The following is a 19,111-nucleotide window of genomic DNA, read 5'->3' as shown; positions in this document are numbered from 1 at the left end:
CAATAAAGAACATAATCATTCACAGAGTTGAATTGAATCGATAACTAGTCCTCCTGTCCCAAGTTACGTCACAGACAATTCAATTCAGCTACAATTTTGTCATTGTTCATTTCTACACGTGCCTTTGACTCAGTTATAACCCTGGTCAAAGTTCACATAATGAATTTAATAACTTGAGGCTTGTCATTCATGCCATTTCAATCAGGTTGAAAGGCGATTGCGAGAGGACCCAGTAACCAATGATGTGATATCCGCAGACTGTGTTTCAATCCAAAACGGAAGTGTTGTTGCTACCATGGTATTACGGTACCCAGCTGCGCCATCAACAACTGATGTACAAAGAGTCTTGTTAGAAAACAGACCGTTGACCGATGGAGACGTAGCAATAACCACTGACCCACTAGCACTTCGAGTCAATGGTAAGGTTTCATTTCTATTGGTTTAATATAAGAGAGTCTTGAGCACCAATAAGTTAAGAAATATTTGATGACAATACCATAACAATCAGTCAATTTACTATTCATTTATGCCTGGCAAAGTACCACTAAAGTCGGGGGTTTTGTTTGTTTGTTTGTTTTTGTGTGAATTTTGGACAAACCTAAAACCATCAGAAGAAGTTGTCTTCGTACAAGGGAAGGATGCTTCATTACATGAGCCTTTTAGTAAGCAGCTGATGATCAACTTTCTCAGACGAAATATTTTCTGAATATTTTCAGAAGTAACAGATTGTCCGCCAGACTATTGTCAGAATGGTGCAATGTGCTTGAAGTCAGGGTACTACGTGTCTATGTTCACCTATACCTGCAGGTAATCTACAATGATCATGACTTATCAAGCAATACAGGTGCTTAATCAACCTGTGTCATAAGTAATTGAGCCTTACTACCCTGATCAGCCAGTTTGAAATATGATTGAATGTGGTAATTAAATTCATTGTAAGTGTATCAGCAACAGCGTTGAAAAGTCTTTGTTTGAACGTTGGATGTTTGATCTTCTGATATTTAGAGTAATAAAAGAAATCTACTTCTGTCCCATCTGTTGTAAAGTTTATCTGCTCATCTTAAGCACTGATATTTGTTGTTTTCATAATTTAGTTGTGGGACTTCATTCACCGGCGAACGCTGCGAAACAGTCATTCCAGTCCCCACTGATGTTGCAACAGCGACAACAACAAAGTCACCAGGTAAAAATCGCCTCAGGCTGCTTCTGAATTACATGGTTATGGCTGGCAGTCACCCAGGCGACTCTAGGAAGTGGCTATGGCTGCTATCATAGACGCATGTGTAATTGCAAGCCACAGCCAAGTAATTCAGACTCAGTCTTAGACTCCAGACTCCTAAGCCATGTCCCAATCACTTGGCCACAGTCACATTAGTCTTTGGGAAGAATGTTCGTGTCGGTCGAGATCGTAAGTGGGTGCAGAATTCTCAAGCCTTGGCCTTACTAAAGTCACCTCAAGCTCCACTCTGAATGATATTTTTGAGAGACAAAATTAAGGGGAACGAAGCGTCATCTGCAATATCAGCCGACATTTGAAGAAGAAAAAAGTAGGGAGAAAAAAAACCTGCGTCGCCGCACCACTTTGGGGCAAGCTCCATACCAAAAACCGAAGCCTTTTTTGTCTGGCCTTAGTGTAATCCAATCTTTCTTTTATTCCAGGTGGCATATCAACTGCAGTAATCGTCATCATCATTGTTGCATGCGTTGTTCTCTTCCTGACAGTAGTAGTGATACCTCTGTGCCTCTGTCTTCTGATACGACGTCGTAATATCGAATCTACTCACGGCCGGCAAAAACCTGACAATCCGAGGATCAATTATGGTCTGTCTGAATACACAGATCAGAGTTATTACCAAGATAACGGCCATGATACATCAGCAATTCGAGATGAGGAGATTCGAATGGATCGCCTGATGAATGTTATGAGTCGTTCATCGTACTTACAGCAGGTAAGATTACAGTACTGACACAGTTGTGTTGAGACCATCACAAGACCATCACATGTATAAGTCCATCACAAGTCCATCACAAAACCATAACAAGTCCATCACAAGACCACCACAAGTCCATCGCAAGTCCATCACAAGTTCATCACAAGTCCTTCACAAGTCCATCACAAGACCATCACAATTCCATCGCAAGTCAATCGCAAGTCCATCACAAGTCCATCACAAGACCATCATAAGACCATCACAAGTCCATCACAACCCTTACCAAACTTGACTGCAGTCATTTAGCATTCCTTTAGCATGCAATTAACATGCGAATGCTATGAGAACTGCCAATTGATAACATTCACAAAAAGCCATGTCTGTACTTCCTAAAGCATTTTTCATAGCATTCCTTGAGGATAGCAATCAGATAGCAGTTTTATAGCATGTCAGAAGCCCGAATTATGTAAATGAGCTATAGCATTCGCATGCTATGGAGAATGCTATTTAGGCATGCAAACGTGAATGCTATTTAGGCATTCACATGCTATGAGAATAGCATTCGCATGCTATGAGAATAGCATTCGCATGCTATGAGAATAGCATTCGCATGCTTGCATGCTATGTGAATGCTATCATGACTGCTATATCGTGACATGGACACGGGCATCCTACAACATACATTTTCAATGTCACAATTTATACCAAAAATTACTTGTGTTATATCAGCTTTAATAATTTCATGTATTGAACCATATTTAACACAGCTGACACCATTTTGAAATTTAATAGACCTATGTATACAGACTGTGATCAAAATATATGAAATAAGAAAATTGATCTTTAAGACTTTATCAGCCTCAGAATTGCTGTACAAACATGGGGACACTCTTTGTTTTTGTCCATAACATTGTCATGCTTATAAAAGCAATGGCCAGAAATTTAATGCAACAATTCTCTGCTTATAATTTGAATTATCTTTGAAGCAACCAGTAGTAACTTTTATGCCAGTTGGCATCACAATTTAAAACAGTTATCATCCGATATCCAGCTGATTCAAAAATTCAATCAATTGGATGAAGGAATGTTCAACATCACATACACCATGAACACTAACATACTCAAAGCCAGAATAAAATTGTCTTTATCTAGCCAAAAACTGAATACCCACCATGTAGGAATATAGACCCATTGGTAGTACAAACTGTAGACTTACCAAATACAAGCAGTTTGTGAGTGTGTTGCATACATGTGTATGGAGGCTCCATATTGCTTGGTTCAACTGTTGCTTTTAAGTTGTCAATTCCAAAGACTTTCAGCCAGTCATCCAGTGTATTTTGTCATGTACATGTACAACAATGTACAGGTTGAGTGCATGCATGTGAACATGAAATTATATCCACAAGCATTCATGCCATAAGGTAATGTCCATGCTTTCTACAATTTCTTGCAAAACTATGTGCAGCCTATACTGCACTCTGCACTGACAATATTCAACTGACTGCAGTTTTCAAATTTCCCACACTGACTGTTAATCTGTGGAATGCACAAGGCCATCACTGATCATGTGACTTGTAGTCCATGATATGATTGGCTTATATATTGAAATGCTATTGTGCAGGCTATGTTTAGCCACGGAATGCTATACTTTAAAATTATTTTACAATTGACTGCTAAATTGGAATGCTGTACTCAATTTGCAGTCCTCCCTCTTTCACTTGCATGCTTTGCAGAATGCTTTGAAGCTCGCATGCTATTTTGAATGCTATTTTCATTCTGCATGCTATTGAGAATGCTATATGGACTGCTAAAGTTAGCAGTCATCCAGTCATCGTTTTCTGTGAATGCTATGTGGATGCTATAATAGCATGCACATGCTGTTTAAATGCTATTGAACTGCTATGCACATGCTATTATAGCAGTCTAGTTTGGTAAGGGAAGTCCTTCACGAGACCATCACAAGACCATCACAAGATCATCACAAGTCAATCACAAGACCATTACAATTCCATCGCAAGTCCATCGCAAGTCTATCACAGGACCATCACAAGTCTATCATTATAGTTTTAAGCTTGTCATTACACAGTATGTTCATTTCCAGTTGCCTTCCTTGCCATTTCCCCCCCCCCCGTATTTTTTCCTTTCCCTCTTATCTCATTTTTGTCCCAATCCATTCACTTCTACCCCCTCCTTACTCGTGCCCTTCATCGTTCCTTCCATTATCAACCCCTTCTTTCTCCATGTCCCTTTGTGTGCGTGTGTGCAAGTCTTCTTTTTTTCTTCCTTTCCTCCTTGCTATTTATCCCTATCTTTCCTCCAGCATACCTTTCCTTGTCCCATAGGCAGCCTGTTCAATGTGGTCCATGTGTGTGTTTTTAGGGTTCTACAGTGTTTTTGAGGAACTCGTTTATTATTTAATTTATTTATTGCCTTTTCATTGAATGTTTTAACGTGTATACTGTATGTTTATATATTTAATTTTCTGTATTGTAGGTATTTGAAATTTTATGTGCAAAGCGAGAAGGACAATTTCATGCTGGCATGACGAATAAATAAATTGAATTGAATTGAATTGAATCACAAGACCATCACAAGACCATCACAAGTCCATCACAAGACCATCACAAGTCTATCACAAGACCATCACAAGTCTATCATTATAGTTTTAAGCTTGTCATTACACAGTATTTTCATTTCCAGTTGCCTTCCTTGCCATTTCCCCCCCCCCTTATTTTTTCCTTTCCCTCTTATCTCATTTTTGTCCCAATCCATTCACTTCTACCCCCTCCTTACTGGTGCCCTTCACGAGACCATCACAAGACCATCACAAGATCATCACAAGTCAATCACAAGACCATTACAATTCCATCGCAAGTCCATCGCAAGTCTATCACAAGACCATCACAAGTCTATCATTATAGTTTTAAGCTTGTCATTACACAGTATGTTCATTTCCAGTTGCCTTCCTTGCCAATCCCCCCCCTTATTTTTTCCTTTCCCTCTTATCTCATTTTTGTCCCAATCCATTCACTTCTACCCCCTCCTTACTCGTGCCTTTCATCGTTCCTTCCGTTATCAACCCCTTGTTTCTCCATGTCCCTTTGTGTGCGTGTGTGCAAGTCTTCTTTTTTTCTTTCTTTCCTCCTTGCTATTTATCCCTATCTTTCCTCCAGCATACCTTTCCTTGTCCCATAGGCAGCCTGTTCAATGTGGTCCATGTGTGTGTTTTTAGGGTTTTACAGTGTTTTTGAGGAACTCGTTTATTATTTAATTTATTTTTTGCCTTTTCATTGAATGTTTTAACGTGTATACTGTATGTTTATATATTTAATTTTCTGTATTGTAGGTATTTGAAATTTTATGTGCAAAGCGAGAAGGAAAATTTCATGCTGGCATGACGAATAAATAAATTGAATTGAATTGAATTGAATCACAAGACCATCACAAGACCATCACAAGTCCATCACAAGACCATCACAAGTCCATCACAAGTCCATCACAAGTCCATCACAGTCAATAACAAGGCCGTCACAAGTCCATCCACAATAGTTTGTGACTTGACTGGAGACTCATGGCTTGTGATTGACTTTTGATGGACTTGTGAGGACCTTTGAATGAATCAAGTACAAGACAGAGTACTGAGAAAGTTTTCAAGGAATTGTGCTACATGTATATTCAAAACCCATCGTGGATTTCTTACTTCAACTTGTACGTTGTTGTGCATGTGCCATCCAGGGCATGTTCGGGGTTTTTTTGTTCACGAGTGGCAAATTGGAGGTAAGAGTTTTCCTTGGTTATTCGTAAGACGTAACAAGATCACGCTTCCTTTAAATATGTGCACAAGTCAATCAGAAGTCCTCCTGTCCCAAGTTAAGTCACATTTCTTTGTCATTTGTCATTCCCTTTAATTCTTGTCTGACTTGTGATAGGCACAACTCATGAGATAGAGTCTGACCACTCATTTACTCTCGGGGAAAAATAATGCATGAATTTTGTTCTTTTTTTGGTGTTGTCAGGGTTTGTCAAGCAGACCTGATTTCATCAGACCGTATATCGTGACCGGAACGGAGGAATTCGATCAGGATGACCAACATTTGGATGATCCGAGGGTGAGTTGATATGAAGATATTATCAATGTAGAAATACACAGATATAAATCATATAAGATAAGATCTAAAGATTTCCACGGCGAAGAGGGCAATAAGAGTAAGTTTAACAAATATAACAAATCTCTCTTGTATATGTGAGCTTCTGAAAGGACTAGGGGCAACTCAAGATTTCAGACAGTATGCAGGTGACAGATAAAATAAAATCATGTCAGTGTTCTCCTTGTCTGCTTCTATCCACTACACTGACATGCCTCATTTATAACCTAGCATCCCCTACCCCCCCCCCCCCCCCAGCTAGGTCTCGTGAGTCACAGCCGTCACACCTCCACGTTTATTCTCATTTCTGATCTGCTCCAAACGTTGAGCTTCCACCCCCAGCTAGGTCTCTTGAGTCACAGCTGTCACACCTCCACGTTTATTCCCATTTCTGATCTGCTCCAAGCGTTGAGCTTCCACCCCCCCTCCCCTCAGCTAGGTCTCTTGAGTCACTGCTGTCACACCTCCACGTTTATTCCCATTTCTGATCTGCTCCAAGCGTTGAGCTTCCGACCCCCCCCCCCCAGCTTGGTCTCTTGAGTCACAGCTGTCACACCTCCACGTTTATTCCCATTTCTGATCTGCTCCACACGTTGAGCTTCCACGCCCCCCCCCCCCTCCCCTCAGCTAGGTCTCTTGAGTCACAGCTGTCACACCTCCACGTTTATTCCCATTTCTGATCTGCTCCAAGCGTTGAGCTTCCGACCCCCCCCCCCCCCCCCAGCTTGGTCTCTTGAGTCACAGCTGTCACACCTCCACGGGGGGGCGGGGGCGGGCTGTAGCCCCCCCCCCCCAAAAAATTTGTCTAGCCCCCCACAAATAAATTCCGTAAAAAAAAATTGCATTAGCAAAAAGAAGGATTGTGATGTACATGCGAACGGTCTCCCCCTAAAGAAGAAATAGCCGTGACAAGGGTGCATTAGTTAATATAGTGTGAATGATTTTAGGATTTTATTGGCGCTCCCCATTAAAAATATGGCATAAGCCCCCCCCCCCCCCCCCCCAAACCTATTGATTTTCGGAGGCCTAAGTGTCTGGAAAAAATAACCGGTCTACATTTCAGCACGCCGTCACTGAAAAAATTCTGGATCCACCGTGCTAGCCCCCCAAAAATATTGGTTCTAGAACCGCGCCTGCTCAGCTTGGTCTAATTGAGTCTCAGCTGTCACATCTCCACGTTTATTCTCATTTCTGATCTGCTCCAAACATTGAGTTTCCACACCCCCCCCCCCCCTCAGCTAGGTCTAATTGAGTCTCAGCTATTTCATCTCCACGTTTATTCCCATTCTGATCTGCTCCAAACGTTGAGCTTCTACCCCCCCCCCCTCAGCTAGGTCTAATTGAGTAACAGCTGTCACACCTCCACGTTTATTCCCATTCTGATCTGCTCCAAACGTTGAGCTTCTACCCCTCCCCCTCAGCTAGGTCTAATTGAGTCACAGCTGTCACACCACGTTTATTCTCATTTCTGATCTGCTCCAAACGTTGAGTTTCCACAAGTTCATCTCAGAGCCACAACCACACAAACTCTGATAGGATGGTGCAGCCGAAAACTCACACTGATTCACTTTGCAAACTTTCAAATCTTAATTGAAGCGATATATTTCTTGATATACCTTGATCGTGTTTTTGATTCACACAGGATGATGATGGGACAGTGGGTCGTGTTGCTTACAATCCAATGATCTACCGCTAGACTGAGGTCACAAGCTAACTTTGGCATCTGATGTTAGAATGTATATATATTCATCCAAATAGCTGAGTTTACATTCATTAGATCAATAACATTTCAAAATGATTTGAAATGGTGCATTTTTATTCCACAGTTATCATGTAAATATAAAAAGGGAATGAAAGAAGCTGAAGTTTGGACCACAAAACTTTAATATTGACTATACTATATATCTTTAAATTCATATATCTTTAAATTCATCACATAACTATGTAAAGTTTGTATAAGAAATATATTCCCTGCCTAATTCTACGATTATTTGCATATTAACACTTTTTATATCAATGCATTGAAAACAAGATCTAGATTACTTGCTGGATGCTTTTAATGGATGGTGTATTATCCTCATATTTTGTCATTTTCTATGCATAATAACATGAATGCTTTTGTAAGTAATTGCTTCCTGATTAAAATGTGGGCTGGTTTATCCGTGGTTTCCAACTTTGCATTTTGAATATTAAAGAAGTTTCTCTTTAGCATATAAACTTTCAGTTTGACTGGACTGTTCAGTAATACGTTGATAATGTCCACTTCAAAAGTGCGTATTTTATGAGCACTTATTTTAAAGGTATAATCCTTCATTTTTCAATGTGTGCACTTTGTTTTGTTTGAAGCAACAAAAGTGCTCAAGATCTAAAAAAAGAAAAAGAAAAAAAAAGCTGAACAACTAACCTGATGAAGTTTCAGCTCAGCTTCAGCTGTATATTTCGAGACAGGTTCACACTGAGCCGATTGCAGCTACGCGATGTCGCGTCGTACCAATGCTTGCGCGCGCTTCGCCGAATAACTTAACGAACTACTAATTTGAATTTCCTACGGTGCTTCTTAAGAAACACGTTGGAAAGGCCTTTTTTTTTGTTGATTTCTTCAAAATGAAAGCTTGCCAGAAAGAATAATTTTACGGGGAGTTTAGTCCCCTTATATCTTTCAACCAAGTTTGTTTTTCAACAATATTTACGCCAGTTACTTTTTTGATAGCTGCAAATGATGGACTCTGGCTTTAAGCCTCATTTGATGAGCACCTAAGTTCCTTGTATATATACATTTAATTATTATATACAATGTTATCATGTAGTAGCTGATTATATTTTGATAATATTTTTGCTGACCTGCTTACCACACATTTTAGGAATGTGTATGCAGGTCCGCACGATGTTTTTCTTACAATTTTCAAAACTTTTCAACCAAATTACAAAGGAAAAAATTGCAAGTAACCTTGCAATTGTTCAGGTCAGAACATTTTTTTCAACACCACATTGCTCTGGAAGGTATGCTTTGCAAGAGACTATTCAAGATGATGTTTAGGGACCCTTGGCCATCCTTTTCGCAATTTTTGAGAAACTGTATTTTTCGGCCAATAATGTTCAAAAAAAATGCAAGGGGTTAGCCTTACAATTTTCTCTTAAAAAAAAAAATTAATTTTTACTGATTTTGTTCCAAATGTGTATGCATTATTTCTTTTGAATGGCACATCTGTCCCGTAAATGTGTACATACAGGAATGTGTTTTAGGAACCCGTGGGCATTTTTCCTGCATTTTTCAAGCAACTCTATTTGACCAAAATTGAAAAAAAAATTGCAAGGGGGTCGCCTTACGTTTTTGAATAAATTTGGCCCAATATTTACATTAATCTGCAAACAACTTGGAAATGCTTATTGTTACAAGAGACGTTTCTTTATCTGATTTTATAAGAGCTTTTCAGTATAAATAAATGATTGATGGAAAACGAGTTTTGGACCAGTTTGTTTATTTTTGTGTTTAAGTCATTTTCAACCTCATTCCCAGTGGCTTCAACCAGGTTCCCAAGGGCATCAACCTCATCCTCGGGTGCTATTAACCTTACTCCCAGGTGCTATTAACCTTGGTCCTAGGGGCATTAACCTTGCTCCACAAAATATAATTGTTTATCACCAGATGTTGAATAAATCTCAAAATTAATCAGTTATTGGCGAGATAATATATCTCGCCAAGTCGTCATCTTGTATTCAATTAGTAGACTTGGTGAGAAAATAGCTGTGGACAAAATGAATAGTCATCTCGGTTTCGGAATGTCGACTTGGCGAGGTAATACGTCACTACAAGTCGTCATCTTGACTTCGTTATGTAGTCGTCAAGTCGACCTTGGGAAGTCGACTTTGCGAGATAATACATCTTGACAAGTCGTCATCTCGACTTTATTAAGTCGACCTGGCGAAATAGTACATTTCGACATTTTGTCATGTTAACTTTGCTAAGTCGACTTGGCGAAATAATTCAATTCGACAAGTCGCCATCTCGACTTTGGGAAGTCGATGTGGAGAGATATACATCTCGACAAGTCAACAAGTCGATATCGGTAAGTCGTCGTGGCGAGATAATTATGTGATTATGTAGCCTAATGTCACACCCGGAACTAATTTTTACCAGAAAATTTAAGTGATCCCCGTTTGTCGACCCTAAACCACTCGTATATGTATAGGACACTGAAAGAAAATCACAAAAAGTCCTTTTATAATACAAGTCCTTTTATAATACAAGATAAATTACATTATTTTATTTACGGAATTCTTTACAGTGATTTATTACACCCACAATCAGAGAAGTAGTAATCATTTACGAAGCTGAACCTCGGTTATGAACTTTGCAGATATATGTATGTGTACGGATTAAATAATTACCAAGGATTAATGACGAGATTCAAATATCAAAGTATATTAATTAAATGAAGTATTCTACGTAAATCAAAAATCAGTAAATTAGGAATGTCTCTATTGTTAATTAAGCTGACAACAATAACCTGAACCTCCTTTTAATCCCACTGATTATTCTTACAGCAATGTCTAGATTTCCTACGATATGGATAACTACGTAATTAAGCCTACAAATATCTGTAATAATATATTGCACACACACAAAATTAGATAGCCGGCTTACTATACCATAATATTATTCCGTTATATTTTGTTGTTATTATTGGGCCCACCACGGTTTGTCGGAAAATGTCCTGTGTCAGTTCGACACTCAGCACTTGGCGCTCGGCACTCGGCACTCGACACTCGGCCCTCAATAGGACTTGGCATTCTCTGGACGGCTTGCTCGCTCTCGGTGGCTCGATGATGCGGTGGACGGCCGGTCACGCCCGGCTTGCTTTACCTCGGCCCCTTGGCCTCAACAATGGTTCAACAAATCGGTTCTCATAAAGCTTCAAATTTCCTAAAAGGATTCCAATGTATCAAGTAGTCTCTCTCTAAGATTTTAATAAAATGATGAATTCCACTATCATGGTCATTATATCACTATAATGATTATTAATTCATCCACTCGTCCAGATTCAAATGTAGAGAATTAAAAGTCACTTTTATCATCCAGGTAATTAATGCAAATTGAAAATAATCTTTAATTTGTCATAAATCGCTATATATACACACAAATGGCCACACTCACAGTCAGATAGGGTCTCGACAGTCCTGGATCTCTGATGTCTCACGACCGATCCTGGTCTCACAAAGTTTGTTTGTGCAGCTCAAATTTATGTCGCTAGCGATCGACAATCTCTGGATTTCTGTTTCGCGGGGATCACATTTCTTACAGGGTGAGTCAAAAAAAGCGGGACCCAAACCCCCAAAATATATAGCACCAAAGAAAGAATGACTGGAAAGCAAATTTTATCAGCTACTTTGAGAAGAAAAAATAATGAAATTGCTAAATCCGTTCAAAAAAAATCACCATTTAAACGCAATGACCCAAACTCAAATGTGTGGGTGCGTTTGTGTTCACCGCCAAATGCGGACGCACTCAGGGTTTTATACCTTCAAACCGCGGACGTACCTGCAATGGGGGACGGTCCGCATTTTAGATAGGTATCGTTTCCGTCATTTAACAGTCAAGTGGGGGCGCTCTATGAATTGCACGTTCATCTGAAGCCGGTCCGCTATTGAATGCAGAACAGCATATTCGACGCACAAAACGTGTGCGTGGATTTGCTCACTGGATGTCCCGTTATTGTAGTGCGCCCTCTATCGCTGCATCAGCGCTAACCCCTCCACACAACATCGTGACGACGAATTGCGTGCCGTCGAACGCATATTACCGCAGAACTGCGGACACGTCGCGCGCCAAATGCACAGCATGCTTGAGATTTTGCACGACGGTGAGTAAATATTTGGACTATTATTAGGCCTATAATCTTGTTTAGTGATTTATCCACCACCTTGCACCTTCACGTAATTTTCACCGCTAAATTTAAGAAGGCAGTGTCAGTCATGGGCAGTAATAATGTCAGAAGCAAACGCCGACGAGTCCGCAATTGCTGGTAACAACATTTACTTCAAAGGTTCAGTAAGTATTGATGCACGGACCTTAGGTCCGTGATTGATGTAAGATGGCATGTCCAGTGATTGGATATGTTATATGTGGTGATCCTGGCGAGTCACATTTTTTATCTCATTTTTGTGATTTAGTAAAGATTCCCTACTGGCGATGCGACTGGCACCAGTTTCAAGTTTTATTTTTCGCTGTTGAGAATGATTTTGAATTTGTACAGTTCCTTATAACAGAGCGTGGTATGAGTTGTTGTGTAGTACCAGAATAATCCATGATTTTTTAAGTAAGTTTCACTTATCTAACATTTTATGGCAGGGAGAGTAAATGCTGAAATAGCTGATGTTATTATAGCCCCATAAATGTGGCCTATTTACTGGACTGCCTCCGTAAACATAGGCCACACATCCACATGTACAAAAATCGTGTCGACTTTGCCAAATTTTGATTTTCATATTAAGGCTTAGTTTGTACTTTTTTTTGCTTTAGAAGCATACTCACCCTCTTTATAGGCTAATCAGAAAGTGCTGCCTTTGTTCAGATGTATATTTTTCGTGAAATTTCCAGATTCATTTTTACACGTTTGCGTATCAAAATTTCAACATGAAATTTCACAAAAATTAGACGTCTGAAAAAGGCAGCACTTTCTGACTAGCCTATAAAGTGGGTGAGTATGCTTCTAAAGCAAAACAATCCTACAAACTAAGCCTAAATGTGAAAATCAAAATTTGGCAAAGTCGACACAATTTTTGTACATGTGGATGTGTTGCCTATGTTTACAGAGGCAGTCCAGTAAATAGGCCACATTTATGGGGCTAATGTTATTAGTATCAAATTGACTCTTAAGTTTTAGTTCCACATGTAGATTTTACTGTCATTACCCTCTCTGAAATGGGTGTAACAAAACTCTAAGTTCACAATAAGTGCTTATTTTTGTAGAAGGAAGGTAGGATCACGAAATGTAATAGCAAACATTTATATTACTCACTTGGAGAATGGTATATATTTAAGTTTGTGAAATACAACATGACAGAACCATTCTGAGTTAATTACCTTGTAAATTTTACAATCTACCAACACTGAAGTACCTGCTATATATGTACACCCATTTCAAAAAAATGATATATATTTGTCATGGCTGGGGGGGGGGTCAGTTATGACAGTAAAATCTTGCAACACTGTGTGTAGCTTATACCTCTCTAACTTTACATCAGAAATCCTGTTTTATTGTGATATACCCTAGTCTACATAAAACTACAACATGACGAACATTTCTCTCAGCAATCCACATCCTCTTTAATACAGGAAAACGAGAAATGCGGCTCTTGAGGAATATACACACAAAATGGCAGCATTTCAAAAAGGAACTCAGTTATGAGATCAAAAGCTATTTACAATTTGAAATCCCTAAAAAAATCTTTTGGGGTAAATTGAGAAAATGGAAAGAATTCCATATCTCACCGCCACTTTTCCCCCTTAATTTAATATGACTTGACAACTACCAAGAAGAGAAAATCTGCTGAAAAAACACCAATTTAGGAGTGGGACAATTTCAAGTTTTTCTTTGAAAATACTTTTCAGTCATGGCCCATAGACTTTGTACATGAGGTGTAAGGTGGCTGTGAGATATGGAATTCTTTCTTTAAAATTATCTGTTTAAACTCTTCAGAAGTTATTGTTTATTTTGGAAAGTCTTTTTTTTTACAGAGCCCACATGCTCCTCAGACAGCCATCATGAACACCAGGACAACTCAAACTCATGTAAGAATATAGATTATTGTAGCTTAATTGTTGAATGTGTCCTACATATAGTTGTACAAAGCTTGGCAATAATTGGAATGTCCAAAAAGTATGTTTTTTTTAATGCCACAAGCTGATGTTGAAAAGCCATCATATGATCAATTTCCCATAAAAACATAAAACATTTTTATATTTTGTTGATGTTCAATAAAATAATCATTAATTTGAAATTGTTTTCAGGGACCAAGAACTAGGTCTACCTCAAGAACTGCAGGTACAAAAAGAAGGGATTTTGAAAAATATCTGGGGAGGGATCAAGATCAGGAGGGATTTGAGGCAAAATTCATCAGCGAAGAAATCGGTAAGTATTTTGACTAAAACTTTACATTTTTTACAAAGTAAATTTAAATCAGAGGAAACTGGACCAAATTGATTCTTTATTCTTTTCATAGTACTACTGCAGTCATATATAATGTGAAAGTGTGATGTCAACACGTAAATCGATGTCCAAAAGTGGGGGAGGGGGATGATCAAAATTTTCCAAAAAAACATCACGATCAAAAGACACAAACTTGGGGGCGTGCTTCAAAAACGTATACCATAATGTACTACTAGTACATAATGCAGAGCTAAACATGGTCATACAGCCTATGATACAAATGATATATCACATGTTTTGCAAATTATATCGCAATTTTTTTGCATTGTACAGAAAAATCTGGGGAGGATGATTCTATGGGCCATCCCCCCTGGCCAAAAAGTGGGGGGGGGGATATACATAAATATACTTCCCCCCCCCCCCCCCCCCCGATTTACACTCATGTGTCAACAGAAACCATTTTGTCCCATACGGAACCCATTTCATTTGAAGTTATTGGATGCACTCTTCTTGCATTTTCTTACATTTGTCATTGCTTGATCTATGTTACAGGATTTGGGGTGTTTACTACCAGGAGTTTTGACAAAGGGGACTTTCTCTTGGAATACAAAGGGGAGGTAATGTCAGAAAAAGAAGCCAGCAGCAGACACTATACCTCACGGCATAGCTACCAGTACTTTTTTCGCTGGAATGGAAAATCAATGTGGTAAGTTTTAATGAATTTAGCATCTGTTTTAATAACAGTATATTGATATCTGCAGCCAATACCCTCTGACTCCACAAGTGTAAAACTGTGGAGCTTTTTTTTCTTCTTTTTTTACACACGTGACATTGATTGGTGGCATGGGGGTGGTATTGGGGGGGGGGGGTGGTGGACAGTTGGCATTGATGTTACTGGAAGGGTCTGTGGGTGGGTTAGGGTATAGTATAGGGGAGCAATGTGCGGTGCCTCTGCCCCTACAAGGAACCACATCGAAAAATTGATTCAGAAGCTCGAGTGGTACAGGTTTTCCCGTAAATTGTCAAAATCATCTTTGGAGTGAATTTTTCCGTGTTATTTAGTATTTGTTGGTCCTGGAAGTGGTTGTTTTGTACTTAAGGGTGTTGTCTAATGTTTTTCGGTAGATAATTAATTTCCGTACACCTGCCATCTTTGGGTAACAGGGTGAAGTTAGGGGCGGGGAATCCGCCCCTTATGGCGTAGACTATACTTATTCAGAACAGGCATGAGAAACGAAATATATGTACTCTGCACCAACTTTGTTTATCCAGTCAGTGAAGTTGTTGGAAGTTGTGGCCACTCAGTTCATGAGACTGCAGTCAGTGAAGTTGCTAGTTGTGGTCAGTCAGCTTTTCAGGCTGCTAAAACAAAATACATATCTACATGTACTCTGCCCCACTACTTGTACTCTGAAATAGTTTTATATTTCATCAAAATGTCATATTTTTTGTAAAATATAAACTGTTACTATATCATGTTTGAAAAGCTCAAGAATGTCCAAACCTGGTCCAGATACGAAACGGTGGTCACAATCAGTTGGCTATTAGAAACCTCAATGTCAAAGAAAAAAAAACGTACGTAAAAACCCGTACCACTGGGCACACCTTCGAAAATACGAACAAATATTTTTTTGTTGGGGGGGGGGGCGCACCGGTCACTTTTGCATATGTAAATGATCGAGAAACGTGCAGGTTAAACCTGTTACGCATTGAGGGCAGCTGTGAAAAATAGTAAAAAACAAATGCAAAAGACACAAAAAACAGTTAAAAAATAAACCAACAATTTATAACTGTACAGCATAAAAAAAATCATGATCGTGACGATTTTATGGAAACACCTGTAGCACTCGTGCTTCACACTAAGTTTTTTGATGTGGTGCAAAGACAAACAGGGTCATTATGTACCAACTTAAATGGGTATTGCTCCCCTTTTCATTGCAAATCTTTTATTACTTTTATACTCTTGTTCCAAACACACAAAATGGTATTTTCGAGGAAATTATCCCTTTTCCAATTTTCGAACACTCATTTCCTGGTTTAGGAGTGACATGCTTTATGAAATATTTGGGTAGGGAAACATGGTTTAATTGATGAAAAACCTCTGCCATATTATTGTATTGGAATCACCTGAACTGCAGATATCTCTATATCGGTAACGTTTCAGACCCAGCGTACATGTATGTAGGTTACAAACTGAGGACAGTCCCCCATCATAGGTGAATTCTTATCATCTACATCGTAAGAATGAACACAACTGGGTCAAAAGTATAAGCGTGTACAAAACCACAGATCTATCATGTTTGCAAGTCCCATCTAATCAGATGTTGTTTCTCTTTATAGTATTGATGCAACTACAAACTCCAGTCTTGCCCGTCTTGTTAATGATGCTCAGCAACGTCACAAGGCATGCAATGTAAAAATTACAAAAATAGACGTTGGTCCAACAGTTCACCTTTGCTTGTTTGCCCTGAGAGACATAAAACAGGGAGAGGAATTAAGGTACGATTATCAAGTGAAGGGACTTTGGTGGAGAACAGCCTCACAACAGAAGCAACCAAGTGTGTCTCAAGCCACCACCAAAGAACAAGCTAAGGTCAGTTGTTCCACTGAAATCAGTGGAGGTCAGCCAGCCATTTGGACTGCAGACAGTGAAGCTGCAAGTTGTAGTCAACCAGTCAGTGAAGTTGCATCAAGTCGTGATCAACCAGTCAGTGAAGTTGCATCAAGTCGTGATGAACCAGTCAGTGAAGTTGTATCAAGTCGTGATCAACCAGTCAGTGAAGTTGCAGCAAGTTCTGATCAACCAGTCAGTGAAGTTGCATCAAGTCGTGATCAACCAGTCAATGAAGTTGCAGCAAGTTGTGAACCAGTCAGTGAAGTTGCAGCAAGTTGTGATGAACCAGTCACTGATAAAGTTGCAGCAAGTTGTGATGAACCAGTCAGTGAAGTTGCAGCAAGTCGTGATCAACCAGTCAGTAAAGTTGCAGCAAGTTGTAATGAACCAGTCAGTGAAGTTGCAGCAAGTCGTGATCAACCAGTCAGTGAAGTTGCAGCAAGTTGTGAACCAGTCAGTGAAGTTGCATCAAGTCGTGATCAACCAGTCAGTGAAGTTGCATCAAGTCGTGATCAACCAGTCAGTGAAGTTGCAGCAAGTTGTGAACCAGTCAGTGAAGTTGCAGCAAGTTGTGATGAACCAGTCACTGATAAAGTTGCAGCAAGTTGTGAACCAGTCAGTGCAGTTGCAGCAAGTTGTGATGAACCAGTCAGTGAAGTTGCAGCAAGTTGTGATCAACTTGTCAGTGAAGTTGCAGCAAGTTGTGAACCAGTCAGTGAAGTTGCAGCAGGTTGTGATCAACCAGTCAAAGAAGTTGCAGCAAGTTGTGAACCAGTCAGTGAAGTTGCAGCAAGTTGTGATGAACCAGTCAGTGAAGTTGCAGCAAGTTGTGATGAACCAGTCAGTAAAGTTGCAGCAAGTTGTGAACCAGTCAGTGAAGTTGCAGCAAGTTGTGATCAAAAGGTTGCAGCAAGATGTGATCAATCAGTCAGTGAAGTTGTTGGAAGTTGTGGTTACTTGGTTCTTGATACTGCAGTCAGTGAAGTTGCCGGCTGTGGTCAGTCAGCTTTTCATACGAGTGAAGTAGTTGTCACAAGTAGCCAACAAGTCATTGATGTTGCAGCAAGTTGTGATGAACCAGTCAGTGCAGTTGCAGCAATATGTGATCATCCAGTCAGTGAAGTTGTCGGAAGTTGTGGCCACTCTGTTCATGAGACTGCAGTCAGTGAAGTTGCTAGTTGTGGTCAGTCAGCTTTTCTTGGCAGTGAAGTAGTTGTCGACAGTAGTCAAGCAGCAGGTCAGATTTCAATAAATGAAGTTGTTTCCAGTTGTGGTCAGTCAGGTATTGATAGGGAAGCAGCTGCCAGTGTTGAAGCTACATTAAGTGATGTTGAAAGCATGGTCACATCGACACAATTTGATGATAATGATCCTAATTATGAAAGTGAATCGGTAGATACTGCTTCTGATTCGGATGAAAGCTTTGTACTTGAGTCTGATGCTTTGTCAGAGGAGTTCTGTGTTATACCCTTGCCTCAAAGGAGAGTGTTGGCCAATAACAACAGTGCAGAGTCGACCAGTGAAACTGTTGATGATTCATCCTCTGTTGGTCCTCAAACTGCTGATAGCACTGATACTACTTCCATAAAGGTTATGCGTACCGACAATAACAAAGGCAAACGGAAGTGGGATAAAGGTGCATACTGCCCCTTTTGCCATACATATCAGATGAAACTACCGCGACATTTAGGGAAGTGAAAGCACATAAACAGGAGCCACAAGTCATTCAGTGGAAAGCCACCACAGATCTGAAGTTAAAGGAGAAAAGGCTAACCAAAATAAGAAATCTGGGCAATTACCATCACAATGCTGAAGTTCTCCTAATGAATAAAGGTACAATCATACCAGTTTACAGGCCTAACTTTGAAGCAGACTACAGACACTACTTGCCCTGCAGTGATTGCAAAGGTTACTTTGCCAAAGGGGACCTCTGGAAACATGGCTGTAAGCTAAGGGAAGATCAGGAAGATGATGAGAATGAGGATCAACCGCCAAGAAAGAAGAAGAGGCGAGATTTTGTCAGATTAGGCAGATGTATGCTTCCTACGTCTGATAGGAGTGAAAAGGTGCAGAAAATGTATGCAGGCCTTAGGGAAGATGAGGAAGGGGTTTCCTGTTTCATAAAGGGAGACCCACTCGTAAGAAAGTTGGCCGAAAAACTTACCTTCAAGTTGGGTCATGATGAAGAACAATTTTCCAATGTTAGGGGGAAACTTCGTGAAGTTGGTAGAATGGTTCTGACGTACAGAGAAAAAACACATGAAAAGAATG

At 39.7% G+C, this 19,111-nt stretch overlaps 2 protein-coding genes across 2 annotated transcripts in view; both read left to right on the top strand.

Annotated features, from left to right (window-relative positions):
• The window catches only part of LOC119732821 (mucin-4-like), a 71,004-nt gene extending 63,232 nt beyond the window's left edge, over positions 1–7,772 (top strand). The window contains exons 41-46 of the mRNA XM_038206427.1: positions 206–419; positions 717–807; positions 1,095–1,183; positions 1,660–1,949; positions 5,948–6,040; positions 7,719–7,772. Of these exons, the coding sequence (XP_038062355.1) occupies positions 206–419; positions 717–807; positions 1,095–1,183; positions 1,660–1,949; positions 5,948–6,040; positions 7,719–7,772 (831 nt within the window). The remainder of the gene's footprint in view (positions 1–205; positions 420–716; positions 808–1,094; positions 1,184–1,659; positions 1,950–5,947; positions 6,041–7,718) is intronic.
• Positions 7,773–11,573: 3,801 nt separating this feature from the next.
• Positions 11,574–18,538, top strand: LOC119732812. The gene is made up of 6 exons (XM_038206417.1): positions 11,574–11,937; positions 13,815–13,868; positions 14,088–14,208; positions 14,779–14,932; positions 16,567–17,507; positions 17,817–18,538. The coding sequence occupies exons 1-6, from the start codon at positions 11,779–11,781 to the stop codon at positions 18,536–18,538; spliced, it is 2,151 nt and encodes a 716-aa protein (XP_038062345.1). The 5' UTR covers positions 11,574–11,778.
• The last annotated feature ends 573 nt before the right edge of the window (positions 18,539–19,111 follow it).

The sequence above is a fragment of the Patiria miniata genome, unplaced genomic scaffold (genome assembly GCF_015706575.1).
Source record: "Patiria miniata isolate m_02_andy unplaced genomic scaffold, ASM1570657v1 HiC_scaffold_1, whole genome shotgun sequence".
NCBI classification, from domain to species: Eukaryota; Metazoa; Echinodermata; class Asteroidea; order Valvatida; family Asterinidae; genus Patiria; species Patiria miniata.
The sequence above is the reverse complement of the archived record's forward strand: the minus strand, read 5'-3'. Positions and strand labels throughout refer to the sequence as shown.